Source organism: Microcebus murinus, chromosome 21, assembly GCF_040939455.1.
Source record: "Microcebus murinus isolate Inina chromosome 21, M.murinus_Inina_mat1.0, whole genome shotgun sequence".
NCBI lineage: Eukaryota > Metazoa > Chordata > Mammalia > Primates > Cheirogaleidae > Microcebus > Microcebus murinus.
The window spans coordinates 22,110,690-22,127,102 of NC_134124.1; the positions used below are offsets into that span (position 1 = coordinate 22,110,690).

The 16,413-nt window shown below is 51.2% G+C and overlaps 2 protein-coding genes across 3 annotated transcripts in view; one reads left to right on the forward strand and one right to left on the reverse strand.

Annotated features, from left to right (window-relative positions):
* The window catches only part of MED7 (mediator complex subunit 7), a 315,410-nt gene that overhangs the window by 282,745 nt on the left and 16,252 nt on the right, over nt 1-16,413 (reverse strand). The gene's annotated exons all lie outside the window — the stretch shown is intronic.
* NIPAL4 (NIPA like domain containing 4) lies at nt 133-16,397 on the forward strand. 2 transcript variants are annotated; one of them, XM_020283711.2, is made up of 6 exons: nt 133-365; nt 3,554-3,793; nt 8,777-8,833; nt 10,371-10,461; nt 12,627-12,787; nt 13,240-16,397. In XM_020283711.2, exons 1-6 carry the CDS (start codon nt 329-331, stop codon nt 13,866-13,868), a joined length of 1,215 nt encoding a protein of 404 aa, XP_020139300.2. In that variant the 5' UTR covers nt 133-328; the 3' UTR covers nt 13,869-16,397. The 2 variants fall into 2 exon arrangements, with proteins under 2 accessions (XP_020139300.2, XP_075852364.1); XM_075996249.1 differs by lacking the exons at nt 133-365; nt 3,554-3,793 and adding an exon at nt 4,761-4,958.

Sequence of the window (16,413 nt, forward strand, 5' to 3'; positions counted from 1 at the left end):
CGTCCCCGAGAGGCGGCGCGCGGGACCCGCCCCCTCGCCTGGGTGGTGCGGGGCGGTGACTCGGCGTCTGGGAGCTGGGCACCATCCGCACCCCGGGAGGGCACGCGCCCCTCTGCGCTGGGCCCCCCCCCTGCCCCCGGCGTTGCCCAAGACACGGGGTGACTCCTCCCCCAGGGACCCTCCCTTCTGGGGCGCGTCATCCTCCCCACTCTGGGATCCAGACCCCGGCGGCTTCTCGCACGCGAGCCACGCCGGGGGACAAGTCGCGGCCACCTGCTCCGGAGCCCGGCGCCGTCCGCCCGCGCGTCGGTCCGTGCGCCCACGGCCCATGGAGCTGCGGGTCAGCAACGCCAGCTGCGAGAACGGTGCGTGCGGGGACCAGGGAGGCGACCCTCTCCAGCCCAGCCTCCCTTCCCGGGCTCCCAGCGGGGAGGGGCGGGCTGCACGGGCTGGCTCCCACCCCGCCTGGAAGGAAGATCAGCGTTCTGGCTGAGACTTGGCCTCCGCCTTGCAGCTGGGGTGGCCGAGGGGGGTAAGGGGAGGAAAGGGACAAGGGGTGGGGGCGCATTTTGACTGGAGCAGGCAGCCTGAGAAGTCAGGTGTTTTTTTTTTATTTACGGTATAGTTGCTTCAGATTTTAGTGCCTGCCCAGTTTGGGCACTATCTCTCTGGGTCACTGCGAGTGCCACCAAAGATGGAGGAGACACAGAGACTCGCGACCCCCAAACCCACACACATCTTTTAGAAAAGAAAGGGAAAGAACCTCGGGAAAGGATAAGGAAAGCTCCTTGACCTCGTGTTGAGTTCTTACCATAAACCAGGTAGTGGACTAGGCTCTCTACCTGCATCGTCTCATTTAATCCTTAAAACAACTCCTGGTAGGTGTTATCATTTTACTATCCCCATTCTACAGATATAGAAACTGAGGCTCTGACAAGGCTAATAATTTGCTCAAGGGAATACAGCGGGGAAATGGAATATTAGAGCCAAGGCTCTTGCATTCTAAAGCCTGTGCTTGTGCTAGTACGTTCAGCCCCTTCCTTGTTGTAGCTTTATCTTCCTGCCTCATCCTGGGATGGCAGCCTGTGGGATATCACGGCTTCTCCACCTTCTTCCCTTCTGGAGTGAAGGGGGGAATTTGTCTGGCTTTGCTTTTCTGACCAACAACGCAGGGTCTTCTCTTCCATATTCTGGAAGAGAAGACAGGAATCACTGAGCCCAGTGCCCAATTTCCAGATGAGCAGAACTGGATTTCCTTTGGCCACCAGCCCTCTCTTTTTCTTTTCACCATAATGGGAGAACTTGGCTCAGTGCAGGGTGCTGAGCCCTTGGGTGCTGTAGGCCTCACAGTGACAGCCAGGTCCCCGGTGGGTCCTTTGGCTCCACCTGCTAGAGATGCACCTTTGGGACCAGGGGAAAGGCATGAGAAGGATTTTGGCCTTCCTCTCTGGAGTCACCTTCCTTGGCCCACATCCTCAGGGCTCTGGCTCATTTCCTGGGCCCTGGGAACTCCCCAGATTTGGCTCTTGAGCAAGGAGGCCTGAGCCGGAGGAACAGGAGTGAGCAATGCAGAACAAGTCTGATTAGGGACGGATCTGGCTTCTTGTCTAGTCTTCCCTTGATTGCAACATAGGTGTTGGAAAGAGAGCTGTCCCGCTGCAAAAGACACGTGGATGTCCCCGGGTGGGTTCCAGACCCAGATCTACCACCAGCTGTTGGTGTGTCTCAAGCAAGTCCTTCCCCTTTGCAGGGCCTCAGTTTCCCCAGCTGGAAGTAAGAGGGTTAGACTCTTACAGCTCTGTTGTTTGTGGTTCTGGGTCATGAAAGGAAGGTCAACATCGCCCTTAGTCTGTTCCTCTAAAGATGCCACTCTGAACTGCAGGTGTGCCAAAGCCAGGCCTGCCTGACCTTGGACTTTGGGGCCCTCCGAGGCACTGGCTGGGAGTTCTAGCTTGGTCAGAGAAGTTCTTGGTCCAGGATTCTGTTCTTGGCACAGGGGCTTGGGCCTTTGTGACATACAGCTTGAAAAAAGCCTTCTACCTCCAAAGGTACACACTCAAATGCCTACAGAGGCCAGGCACATGCCAAATGACGGAAGGAGCCAGGTGAGACTCTGGGGGGTGGCAGAGAGCAGGCCCTGTTTCACAGGGCAGTGGTGCCCAGCTACGGCCAATAGTCACCTTATGAGAAGGCAGGACTTGTAAAGTCAGCAGATTTTTTTATTTTGAAGTATAGCCCCAAATCTGAATTTTCCCAGGAAATCTCCCCATTTTAAAATGTTGGTAACAAATTCATATTTTAAAATACCTCTTAGGAGGCCACATGAGTACCTGTTCCCTTCCTTGCTGCCTGCTTTATTGGGGGACAGAATTAAGAGCATGGGTTTGGCATCAGATGGGTTTGGGGTCCAATTCTGAGTTTGCCACTTACTGCAAGTGTAGCTTCAGGAAGGTGACTAAAGTTACCAGGGCCTCGGTTTCTTCAACTAAAAACCTAGAAATGATCATTGTGCTTGTTTCAGAGAGGTTGTTAGAAACCCTCATGGAAAACCCAAGAGCAGGGGACCATGTGAATAGCAGCACTGGAGGATTATTGGCTATTCTTGGCACTGTGTTGCTGAACTTGTGTAGTTCTTCTGACTAGGGGCTGTCCCATTGTGCCTAGGTTTGTCCTTGCCGTGCTTGGCATTTGTCTCAGAAGGGCAAGAAGGGGTAGGATAGGGCTGATTTGGATTCCTGGGGACTCTAGGACTTGGGAACTCTAGGACTTCTGGGCACGCCAGCCTCAGTTTCTATATCTCTAGAATGGGGATAGTAAAATGGTAATAGCTACCTATTGTCTAGAGTTGTTTTAAGGATTAAGTGAGATAATGCAGGTGAAAGACCTAGTCCACTACCTGCTTTATGGTAAGACCTCAACGACAGGAGCTGTATGGGTGGCAGGGCCTGGGAATGGGCAGTCCCGACAGACAGGAGCTCACCGCTGTGTCACCTTCGGGCCTGGAAGGGCCTGTCGGTGCCCTGGCCTCACTTCCTCACGTGGCCCATCAGCGGCTTCCTACTGCGGCTGGAGCTTAGAGATATGAGAGAACAGGCCTCTGGGAGGGAGAGACTCCGGGGAGGGACAGGAGGGAGTGGAGGCCCACATGCCCAGAGGCTGGGAAGGAGTCCTGTGGACAGCGGGAAGGGGGCCCCGCAGATGTGTGGGCCATCGGTGCGGCTTACTGGTCACACGCTGGGGTTCTGGAGTGAGTCACTGTGTCCTTAAGCAAAGCATCTGACCTCTCATTGCCTCAATGTCCACATCCGTGAAATGGGATTAAAGATGTCACTTACCTGATAAATGGTTATAAAACTTGGTTCAGGTCATGCAAGTAGGAAGCCCCCGGCTGGATTATCGCTCAGTAGTGTGGAGGCGCAGTGTGGGGGTGCAGTGTTGGGGCGCAGCCCTGCAATAGGGGGTGCATGGGGTCTGAAATTGTGGCTGATTCCAATATTTTTAAAGCATGCAAACGTTCCCAACATGACTCTCCCGCCCTGGGCTTCCCATGCAGGCTCCCTGATCAACCTCTACTGCTCCTCCCAGCAAGTCCTGTGCCAGATTGTCGGCGACCTCAGCCCTGAGGCGCCCAGCAATGCCACCTCGATCAGCTGGCAGGAGAGGGTCCGGCAGAGCTACGGCTTCTACATCGGCCTGGGCCTGGCCTTCCTCTCCAGCTTCCTCATCGGCAGCAGCGTCATCCTCAAGAAGAAAGGCCTGCAGCGACTTGTGGCTACGGGGGCCACTCGGGCTGGTAGGCTCCTGGGGGTGGGAGGGAAGGGGTGCAGGGCAGCTGAGCCCCCAGCTGGCTTCCCTTCTCGGGGGCTGGGGCTGCAGTGTACGAGGGCAGCCTCAGGTGGGTGCAAAAGGTTCATTGTCATCCCATCGGGAATCCCACTGCCAACTGGAGACTTTGCTTTATAATCCAGTATTTCCTGAGAACTTCACAATTTGTTCATTAGAGTGAACACAGGGAGAAGTCTCAGGACCGAGAATCAGACACTCCAGGTCTAGTCCTGGTTTTACTTCTTACCACCTGTGTCATCACGAGCAAGTGACAATTTCTCTGCCAAACGGGAATACGAATACCTCTGCTAAGGACAATGTCCGACACCACTGTGCCCTCACTATCCAACTGAGCTCTGTTATGGGCTGCAGAAGAATTATTGAGTTCCTGTCCACAAGGGATGTGCTTATTTGGAAAATAAGATGTCAGCCGGGTGTGGTGGCTCATGCCTGTAACCCTAGCACTCTGGGAGGCCGAGGCAGGAGGATTGGTTGAGGTCAGGAGTTTGAGACCAGCCTGAGTAAGCACAAGACTCTGTCTCTACTAAAAAATAGAAGAAAAAAATTAGCCAGGCAACTAATAATAGAAACAGTTAGCTGGGTGTGGTGGTACACACCTGTAGTCCCAGCTACTTGGGAGGCTAAGGCAGGAGGATTGCTTGAGCCCAAGAGTCTGAGGTTGCTGTGAACTAGGCTGATATCATGGTACTCTAGCCTGGGCAACAGAGTGAGAATCTGTCTCAGAAAAAAAAGAAAGAAAGAAAGAAAGAAAGATAAGGTGTGTAGCCATGAAACTGTTATTGAGAGAAGGAATTGTGTGTAAAAGCATTCATTTAATCATCATTTATTATGTGCCTACTGTGTGCCAGGGACAGTGCTAGACCTTGCAGAGAATGCAGTTGCGTGGGAGAGACAGGTCAATGGCGATTGTTCTATAGTAGGGGAGATATTGATTGCTACTGGAATATTTTGGAGGAGCATGTAAAGCCCAGACTCGGGGGCTTAGGGGAGGTTTTCTGTCACAGGTGGTCTCTAACCTGATACCTAAATGATGAGGAGACTGCAAGGTAAAGGGGGAGAGAGGAAGACACACTGCTCCAGGCAGAAGGAACAGCATGCGCAAAGGCTCAGAGGTGAGAGACCGTGAGTGACGTGAGACACTGAAGGTGGTTCAGAATGGTCGGAGCACGGAAGGGCACAGGCCGGCCCATGAAGGGTCTTGTCACCGGGTTAGAGTCCGAGTGCATTTGTTACGTGACTGAAAGGTTCCAGTCAGGGGAGTGACACAGTTGGATCTGGGGTTTAGAAAGATCCATGGTTGCATGGAGAATGGATTAGGGGACAAGACTAAAGGCTGGGAGACCAGTCAGGTGAGCAAGAGAACAGCCCGTGGGCCTGGATGGCAATGGCAAAGGAGACAAGTGGTGGGTTCCAGAGCAAGTGTCCTCAAACTACGGCCCATGGGCCACATGCAGGCCGCTAGCACATTTATCCGGCCCTCTGGGTGTTTTTGCTGCCGCTGCCTGTCCTGCTTAGCAGCCGACTCGTCCCGGGCCCACAGTGCGCACTCTCCAATGGTCTGAGGGACAGTGAACTGGCCCCATGTTTAAAAAGTTTGAGGACCCCTGTTCCAGAGAGAGTTTTTGAAGGTAAGATTTTTACTGGCTTTGATGTTGACTGGCTCCATATAAAAAAAGAAAGAAGAGTCAAGGATGACTCAGGTTTTTGACTTGAGCAACTGGGGAGATGCTAGTGCTATTTTCTGAGATGAAGAATGCCCAAGGAAGAACAGGTTTTGGGGAAGATGATGTGTTCAAGTTGGGACAGGTTCTGTTTAATGTTTCTGTGGCACACTGTGCTTTGGAGGCAGACGATTGGGGTTCTAATTCTGGTTTCTCGATTCCTGGTGATGTGATGTGATCCTTGGGGAAAAGAAAGTACTTTTTCTGTGCCTCAGTTTCCTTCTCTGTAAAATGAGGGTAAGAAGACTACCGGCCTCAAGGGTTTTAAGAAGATGTAACGTGTTTAGGAAGATAGGGAGCACAGAGTGAGCACTGGTGTTGGTAGTGGCGTTATCTCGGTGGGAGGAGCCTGAGACAGGTGCACAGGTCTAGAGCTCACCTGGCCCCGGATGGAGAGCTGGGAGGGGCAGGGAGGGAGTCGGGAGACTGGTCATTGCTACTCTATCCTCCACTTCCGGACAAGTGCTTGAAAGGCCAGAGACCTCCTATAGTGCCAGGAAAAAATTTCTGCTCATACTCAGGGGAGAGCAGGGGAGGTATCATGGACTCCCCTAGAATCAGTTCTTTCCTCCAATCTTTATTTCAGTGTCTCCTGCAATTTCAACCCTTAGGGAAAAAAATGCTCTTGGAGATCTTAACATGTATGGGAGATTCTGACCCCTCTAGGAACCCGATGAAAGCAAAAGACAATCTCCTTAGAAAAGTGGAAATTTCCAAAAAGCAACATATGGTTCTTGGATTTTCACAGAAAGGTCTCAAACCCATGCATTACTACCACCACCACCACCACAACCACCACCATCATCATCGCTACTATTTTTATTGAGTACAGACTCTGTACCAGGCTCTGAACAAAGCAGATACAATTCCTGGCTTCATGGAGCTTCCATTCTAGTGGGGGAAATGTCAAAAAATAAGCAGATCAACTCAAATGATAATTAATAGTGCTATGAAGGGGAAGAGCTGGGTGTTATGAAGGAGAACTCCAGGGGGAAATAATGGAGATCAGGGCTTCATAGGGGAAGCTGTAGAATAAGTGTAGGTTTAGGCAAATATTAGTAGGAAGAGTATTCTGAACATGGGGGAGAAGCATGTGCAAAGACCTTGAGGCAGAAAAAAGCTGACTATTTTTTGAAGAACTGAGAAAAAGGAGAAGAATGGCAGGATATGTCTTTGGACAGGCGGGCAAAGCCAGTACTATGCATGGTCTTATTGAGGATTCTGGACTTTATCCTAAGAGCAGTCAGGAGCCCTTGGCCAGCCACAAGCTGAGGACTGACATAGTCTGTTTTACATTCCTTTTTTTTTAGTCTTGCTCTATTGTTTGGGCTAGACTGCTGTGCCATCAGCCTAGCTCACAGCAACCTCAAACTCCTGGGCTCAAGCAATCCTTCTTCCTCAGCCTCCCGGGTAGCTGGGACTACAGGCATGTGCCACCATGCCCGGCTAATTTTATATATATATATATTTAGTTGTCTAGCTAATTTATTTCTATTTTTAGTAGAGACGGGGTCTCTCTCTTGCGCAGGCTGGTCTCGAACTCCTGAGCTGAAATGATCCTCCAGCCTCGGCCTCCCAGAGTGCTAGGATTACAGGCGTGAGCCACTGCGCCTGGCCTGGTTTACATTCTTAAAAGACCATGGGCTGCAGTGAGACAGATGAGTTATTAAGAGAACAGGACTAAGGCCGGGCACAGTGGCTCACGCCTGTAATCCTAGCACTCTGGGAGGCTGAGGCAGGCGGATTGCTCGAAGTCAGGAGTTCGAAACCAGCCTGAGCAAGAGCGAGACCCCGTCTCTACTATAAATAGAAAGAAATTAATTGTACAACTAATATATATAGAAAAAATTAGCCGGGCATGGTGGGGCATGCCTATAGTCCCAGCTACTTGGGAGGCTGAGGCAGGAGGATTGTTTGAGCCTAGGAGTTTGAGGTTGCTGTCAACTAGGCTGACGCTACGGCACTCACTCTTGCCTGGGCAACAAAGTGAGACTCTGTCTCCAAAAAAAAAAAAAAAAAAAAGAGGACAGGATCAGAGTGACTTCAAAGGAGGCTGTTGGCTCAACCCAGCCCAGAGGTGACGCTGCCTTGGCGTAGTGGGTGGCGGTGGAGTGGACACACGTGAGATGCTTTTTGGAGACAGAACGAGCAGGTTGGACTAGATGCAGAAGGAGAGGAGAGAGTGGAGGCAAAGAGCAAGTCGCTGGTTACTGGCTTTAGCGACTAGGTACATTGGAGGCGCCATTTGCTGAGTTTCATTTGGTGGGTGGGTGGGGAACATTTAAAACCAAGAGTTCCATTTAGACAAGAGATTGAGATGTCTGTGAGAGATAAAAGAAGAGATGTCAAGTAAGCAGTAGATATATATCTGGGCTCAGAAGAAAGGTCCAGGCTACAGTAAGGAAGTCGGGGCACCCTATAGAGATGGTATTTAAAACTTTGGGATTGGGCCGGGCACTGTGGCTCATGCCTGTAATCCTAGCTCTTGGGAGGCCGAGGTGGGCGGATTGCTCATGGCCAGGAGTTCAAAACCAGCCTGAGCAAGAGCGAGACCCCGTCTCTACTATAAATAGAAAGAAATTAATTGGCCAACTGATATATATATATAAAAAATTAGCCGGGCATGGTGGCACATGCCTGTAGTCCCAGCTACTCGGGAGGCTGAGGCAGGAGGATCTCTGGAGCCCAGGAGTTTGAGGTTGCTGTGAACTAGGCTGACGCCACGGCACTCACTCTAGCCTGGACAACAAAGTGAGACTCTGTCTCAAAAAAAAAAAAAAAAACTTTGGGATTGGATGAACTCACCCAGGAGAAGGCCCAGAACCAAGCCACAAAGAACACTTAGAGAATGGAAAACAAGCACCACATATACTCCCCAGCAAACTGGGTATTAACTGAGCAGCACCTAAGTGGACCCATAGGAACTACAGTAATAGGGTATTGGGCAGGTCGGAGGATGGAGGGGGGCGGGTATATACATGCATAATGAGTGAGACGTGCACCGTCTGGGGGATGGTCATGCTGGAAACTCAGACTTGTGGCGGGAGGGGGGAATGGGCATTTATTGAAACCTTAAAATTTGTACCCCCATAATATGCCAAAAAAAAAAAAAAGAACACTTAGAGGTCAGGAAATGAAGGTAGCGTTGGGAAAAGTGCCTGGGACAGCGGCCAAGTTCAAAGCTAACTTTGTGTCCCTTCCCTCTGCAGTGGACGGAGGCTATGGCTACCTGAAGGATGCGATGTGGTGGGCTGGATTTCTCACCAGTAAGTGGGTTTTTTTGCTACTAATAACACTGGCCTGTTGATAGCAGCAATGGAGACAAAGAGAGGGGTGGGTGGGGCATTTTCGTCTCTCTTGTGGAAAAGTATAAATCTGAGGCCCAGATTCCCAGGGGGAAACCTTGATAACCTTTGCTGGTAGAACATCTTTCCTTCATCTCAAAATTGGTCTTCATCCGTGAAGCAACTACCCCCATCGTGACTAGTACAGAGCTAGTAACGACGAAGGTGTATTTTCTGAACTTCTCCCGAAGCAGAGGGTGGTGACATCACTGCCTGTTGGCAGTGGACTCTTGGACTTCTACATGGGAGAATTTGGGGCTCCTAAAACAACTTCTGTATCCCATAGGCAATTTGATTTGTTGGCCTACGCAGCAATACCTGGTCAGCCACTCAAGGTTTGCCCAAATTTGTACACGCACACATTTCCCCCACTTTCCAACCTCCCTCTTTGTATATCGAACCCTAACTCTTTGAGGAGGAAAATCGTCCATGCTTCTATTTATAATCCCCTGAGTCAGGTTTTGATCCCTGTCTTAGCAAGAGCTATCAGTCATCGTCTGCTTTCAGAAAAGAGACCCAGCGTGTTCTCTACCAACAGAGAGACAGAAAAGCTACTTGCAGGAGTTTGCAGACTGGAAACTCAGATGGGAAGAATGTAGGCCCCTTGGGAATGTCAGCGTTTTCTTTTTTTTCCTTTTTTTTTTTTGAGACAGAGTCTTACTTTGTTGCCCGAGCTAGAGTGCTGTGGCATCAGCCTAGCTCACAGCAACCTCAATCTCCTGGGCTCAAGCAATCCTCTTGCCTCAGCCTCCCAAGTAGCTGGGACTACAGGCATGCACCACTGTGCCCGGCTAATTTTTTCTCTATATTTTTAGTTGTCCAATTAATTTCTTTCTATTTATAGTATAGACGGGGTCTTGCTCTTGCTCAGGCTGGTTTCAAACTCCTGACCTTGAGCCATCCACCCACTTCGGCCTCCCAGAGTGCTAGGATTACAGGCGTGAGCCACCGCGCCCGGCCTAATGTCAGCGTTTTCTAACCATCCGCCTGTCGGTCTAGAGTGACAACAGCTCCCCCAGGAAACAGGGGTCGTTGGCCCAATGGGTACCTGGAGAATCAACAAATGTAACTATTTCTTCATTGATAATTACCACTTTCTAGAACTTAAAGATATAGTCCAGAACATTGGCAGTCCCCGAGATGAACTTAGCCATGCCTGTACTAGAGGCCAAGAGATCTGAAGAACAAGAAGGTTCTACCCACAAGCGTGTCGTGTGGCTTTGGGTTCTGGGCCTCAGCTTTACCATCTTTAAAGTGGGAGAATATGATCAGAATAGTCTGGGACTGACCTGACCCAACTCTTTGGGGAGAGAGCATCAGAATCAGGATTTTATGGAATGCTGTTCTGGGATTCTACGGGTGGCTGAACGTGGAAGGAAGCAGTCTTGACCCAGATTCATCTGGAATGGAGACGGTGCGTCCACACCACACTGGCCTCTTTTCTCCCTTCATTTCCTAGTGGCTGCTGGAGAAGTTGCCAACTTCGGGGCCTATGCATTTGCACCTGCGACAGTCATCACACCTCTGGGAGCGCTGAGTGTCCTCATAAGGTTGTTGTCCCCTCTCTAGCTGTCTCTGGCTCCTTCCTGCTTTCCATTTGTTGAGGCCTGGAAATGCCACATGGGGTTGGCTGCCACTTGCCAATCGGGGACCTGGGTGGGACCCAGCCCCCAAAAAGAGGCAGCTTGCTATCCAGAGCCCCGGCCCCTTGGGTTGTTTGCCGCTGCTTCCTCTCGACTACCTGGGTAACAGAGGGGCAGGCCAAGCCCAAGCCAGCTGGAAGGGCTTCCACTGCCACCAGGTCAAGTGTCTCATGACAATATTGTGGGTCCCCAATAGAAGCAGGCTGCAAGTGGAGAGCATGAGCCCTAGGTTAACACTACCTGAGTTCTAATTCTCACTCTACCGCTGAGTAGTTACGTTACCACGAGCAAGTCACCGAACCACTCCAAGCCTCAATTTCCCCATCTGCAAAGTGGGAATGTTGATAATACTAACCTGGAGGCATTGTTCCCAGGACTAAGTGACATAATGCACAGCAAATGCATGCTTGGAGGGCTTACTATGGGCTAAACCTTCTAAACATATCCTGTGTAATAACTCATTTAATACTCACAATATCCCCACCTAAGGTCAAGAGAGGTTAAGCAACTTGGCCAAGATCACTAGGTTCCAGGTGGCCAGGCCAGGATTCCAACCCAGACAGTGTAATTCCAAATTCAGGATGCTTAACCACTATGCCTCACTGCCCTGGCTAGAGTGCTGTGGCATCAGCCTAGCTCACAGCAACCTCAAACTCCTGGGTTCAAGCCATCCTCCTGCCTCAGCCTCCCGAGTAGCTGGGACTACAGGCATGTGCCACCATGCCCGGCTAATATTTTCTATATATTTTTTAGTTGGCCAATTAATTTCTTTCTATTTTTAGTAGAGACGAGGTCTCGCTCTTGCTCAGGCTGGTTTTAAACTCCTGACCTTGAGTATCCACCCACCTTGGCCTGCCAGAGTGCCAGGATTACAGGCGTGAGCCATCGTGCCAGGCCTCCATGAATGTCTCTTGAATGGGAAATTATAGGCAAAAACCTTTTTTTTTTTTTTTTTTTTTTTGCAGTTTTGGAAGAGACACAGGAGACAGACAAGGAATTTAGACACCCATCCCCTCTCTTTGGATACCTTGAACCAGGATTTTTAAAAGTTTATGGGGTCCCAGGACAGCCAGCAGAGTTTTACCCTAAACAAATGGCACCTTTGTGAAAAAAGCAAACGCAAGCCCAGTGATCATACCTCGCTTGCCCAGCTTCTTTCTCTTCTTCTCTTACCTCTACTGGTTCATCCAGAGGAGGTGAGGGGAAAGGAAAGCACATCAGCGAGGAACAGCAAGGAACTGGAAGTATTTTGCCCAGAAACTGAAGGCTCAGGGAAGTCATAAGGATCTTCTTCAATGAGGTGTAGAGGAAAACCCATCAGCTTTATAATTAACACTTGAGCTTGAATCCTGGCTCCACTACTTATCAGTGGTTTGACTTTGCCAATTCACTTTGACTTCTATGAGCCTCAGGTGTCTTGCCTATAAAATAGGGGTAGTAGCCTTTACTTCATCAAGAGTTGGGAGATGTTAGTGAGAAAAATGCAAAGTTCCTAGTGCCGTACCTAGTAGGTAACATATGCCTAAGATGCACTGCCTGTTATTGTCACTGCAGTTGTTTATAGTGGCATATACAAATGGAAGATGGAATAGATGTGTTCTCTATGACCTGAGGAACAGAAATGGGATGAGGAGTAGAAACTACCAGGAGGTATATTTTTGATGCATAATTAGAGTGAACCTACAATGGAGTCATTTGGCTTGTTGAGGGGGTGAGCTCCCTGTCACCAGAAGTATGCAAGCCAAGGCTGAAAGCCATCTGTGAGCAGTGCTGAGAGAGGATGTGACCAGTGGGTAGGAAGTTAGACAAGAGCGCTTTGAAGGGCTCTTCCAATTCTTTCTGTTTGGGAATACTTTCACCTGCATTTCTCTCCCCCCAGCAAACATTGTAACCCTCTCAGAAATGAGTTTCTATTCCAAATATTTTGGGGGGATCGAGACAAGGCTCCACGTGAGTGAGTAGTGAGTTCTAATCTGTTGTTCTCTGAGAGAGCTGGCTCAGCCCCCAGTTTTCTCTGGGACACGGGGACGGGCAGGGCTGCCCTAATCCCTTTCTCCCATTTCCACGTGCAGTGCCATCCTCTCCTCCTATTTTCTGGGAGAGACCCTGAACCTGCTGGGCAAGCTGGGGTGTGTGATTTGTGTGGCCGGCAGCACAGTGATGGTGATACACGCCCCCGAGGAAGAGAGGGTCACCACCGTCATGGAGATGGCTTCCAAGATGAAAGACACAGGTAGGCTCGGGGCACCCGGGAGCAGAAGAACACTGGGGGAGAAGCCTGCGGAAGGTCTGATTGGGCTCTGACCATCTCAGATGCTGCCACCTAGAGGACGAGGCAAGCAAAGGTGGCGGGCGGGGACTTAGCAAGGCTGCCTGGTCCCATGCATTATGGACACCATTGATTCAGTGTTTATTATGTGCCAAGTCCCGTCCTAAGTGCTTTATAGACGCGATCCCATTGAATCCCACAAAACAGCTGTAGGAGGAAGATCCTGTTGTCGGTCTTCTTTTCAAATGAGGAAACAGGTCTTGGGGGTTTAACAATTTGCCTGAGTTATTAGAAAAAATGTAAAGCCGGGGCTGGACCCCGTGTTTGTGTGACTCTAGAGCCCACTGTCGTAATGCCACCTCCCGCGGTCCCGGGTCGAGGCCCTAGGCGCTGACTGCATCCCTCCCTTCCCAAAGGGTACATCGTGTTTGCCGTGCTCCTGGTGGTGTCCTGCCTCATCCTCATCTTCATCGTCGCCCCGCGGTACGGGCAACGGAACATCCTCGTCTACATCGTCATCTGCTCTGTGATCGGGGCCTTCTCCGTGGCCGCCGTCAAGGGGCTGGGCATCACCATTAAGAACTTCTTCCAGGGGCTGCCGGTGGTGCGGCACCCGCTCCCCTACATCCTGTCCCTCATCCTGGCGCTGTCCCTCAGCACTCAGGTCAACTTCCTCAACAGGGCGCTGGACATTTTCAACACCTCCCTGGTGTTCCCCATCTACTACGTGTTCTTCACCACGGTGGTGGTCACCTCTTCCATCATCCTCTTCAAGGAGTGGAACAGCATGTCTGCCGTGGACATAGTGGGCACCCTCTCGGGCTTCGTCACCATCATCCTGGGTGTGTTCATGCTTCATGCGTTCAGAGACCTGGACATCAGCTGGGCCAGCTTGCCTCACACGCACAAAAACCCACCCCCGCCCCCCGCCCCGGAGCCCACTGTCATTAGACTGGAAGACAAGAACGTCCTTGTGGACAACATAGAACTTGCCGGCACCCCGTCACCGGAAGAGAAGCCCAAAGTGTTTACAATCCGTTCTTAAAGCTTGGAACACACGAGCGAGAGGATGAGCCGATGGCACAGGCTGATCGCTCCGTTTAGAAACCACTTGGTTATTTTCAGCACAGCCGCCTGGTTACCAGTGGGCTCTCTTTTCTTGAGATGTTCATTTATACCTCATCGCTGTTTCCGGGAGAAGAATCCCTACCCAGAAAGCAGTGGTGGCAGAACTTTCTGGAAACACAGCCTCAGTAGACCAAATACTCTAGTTTACATTGGTGCCAGCAGGGGGCGCTGGGCCTCACTTCCCGCTCGTTCCCTCGGTGCCATCTCTGTGTTCTTGGGAAGACGACAGAATCTGACCTGTTGAATGTAGTGCGGTCCAAGATATCTCCTGATGAGACATCGGTCATCAGGAAAAATCCTTCGCACCAGTCCTCCTGAGATGGAATCGCCTCCATCCCTTGGCCCGAGAATGAAACAGAGCCGGCTCCCAGAGGCTCCGGGGGCCATTTGCCATGCCGCGCACCCAGAGCTGACACGGACACCACCACCATAAACTGTCCTGTTGCTTCTGCCACTTCCTCTTCGGAGATGGAAGCAAGACCTCAGCTGACCTTCTTACTGTGAAAGCCACCTGATGTCTCAGGGAACAATTTCAACCAGCCCCTTCCCCAAGCACTCCCTCCCGCCTGGCGGTCGGCATCGTGATGTCCACCCAGTCCGTCCCGCCCCGTCCCCTCTCTGCGGACATCCACGGAGTCAGTCACGGAGATGCACAGCCAGTGATGTTCCAACTCAAAACAAAACAGCAACAACAAAAGATGCTGCAAAGCTCTAAGCACTGCTGGCCAAACCAACCCAGTGTTTCATTTTGCCTTACTGTGGAAAGAGAACGGCAATTGCACCGCCCTTGAACGTGGCCGGGCTGGCCGAGCTGGGTTTGGCAGAATGCATTTGACTTTTCCTCGAGGAGTCAGCCAAACTGTGACGTGGGGAGGGTAGAAGAGGATGAGGAGCAAAGCCGGGATGTGGCAGAAAGCAGTCACAGGCTCTCTGGAAACCAGGGACTAACTCGTGTGTTTACGCTGGTGCTCAACAAGGGACTTAGGAGAAAAGGGCTCTGGGGTAGCTCTGGATGCAGCCCTAAAGGCTTGGCCAGTGAGATCAACTTTGCATCTCCATGGCCAAGTGGGGGTGCAGGTTTGGCATGGGCACTTTCTGGCTGTTGGCCAGGTTGCCACCGCCCACACTGGGGACAGCATGCTGTGACATTCCCAACACCACCTGCTGTGAGGACTGCTGCTGGTCCCCTCACGTTTGGCCAGAGGCGCCCATGAAACCAGAGCAGCTGGAGAGAGATATAATTCACACTCCTTCTTTGCCCGTCTTCTTCCCAGTGGTGCAAGGATTTTGAGAAAGGGAAGTTGGGGGCATTGTATCCGGAAAGAGGGAATACTGGGTCCTCGGCCCCCCAGCTGGTGCAGAGCCTCCCCTGTGTGACCCCCTACCTGTGCCCTGTGTTTGCACCCCACGCCCTAACGTTGTAGCCAAGCCCAGGCAAACTCTTGCTGGCCTTGGAGCTCCAAGGCTCGGCCGACCAGCAGACTGGCTCCCTGCACCTCCAGCCTCCAATCCCCAGATTTTAATGAATGTGGATTTCTGTCTGGAAATAAAATCAATGCAACACGTTGGATCTTGGGAATGGCATTAAACTGAGAGCATGGCCCTGCCAGCATGATCTGCAGGGTCAAGAATAAAGACTTCAAAGTGGATTCACTTGATACTGGTGTCTTGACCTTCCTTGAACATGGAGCAATTCAAATGGGTTCCTCTAGTGCTGAGGGGCCGGTCTCCAGTCTCTGAAAGCGTGTGGCTGCCAACAAAGTCCCTGCAGCATCCTTTGTATTTATACCCTCGAGAGAGTGGGAAAGGTTGGTTTTGGAATAGAGGCAGCAGATAGTAACTCATCCCTTGTAAATGCCTGGGCCCACTCCAGGCATGAAGGACAAGAAGTGCCCCCTGTGAATTCTCTAATTCCTCACAAATCCCCAAAGTAGATATGTTTTTATCCTTTTTTTTCTTTTTTGAGATAGGGTCTTTCTCTGTCACCCAGGCTGGAGTGCAGTGGCGCGATCACAGCTTCTCGTAACCTCAAACTCCTGGGCTCAGGTGATCCTCCTGCCTCAGCCTCCCCTGTAGCTGGGACTACAGGCATGCACCACCATGCCCGGCTAATTTTTTTCTCTATATTATTTTAGTTGTCCAACTAATTTCTTTCTATTTTTAGCAGAGGCAGGGGCTCACTCTTGCTCAGGCTGGTCTCAAACTCCTGAGCTCAAACTGTCTGCCCACTTTAGCCTCCCAGAGTGCTAGGATTACAGGCGTGAGCCACCGCGCCCGGTGCTCAGCTGGCTTCTAAGTGCAATAGTATAGCATGAGAAGAAACGTATCCAGAGACTCCCAGGACCTTTCAGGTCTTTAATGATGCAAGACCCAATTAAACCAGACCAGCCTGTGTCCAGGTGCAACAACAAACAGCGGCTTCTCCTGGCCATGGGAAATCCCGGGGCCTTGCTGTGGCTCTA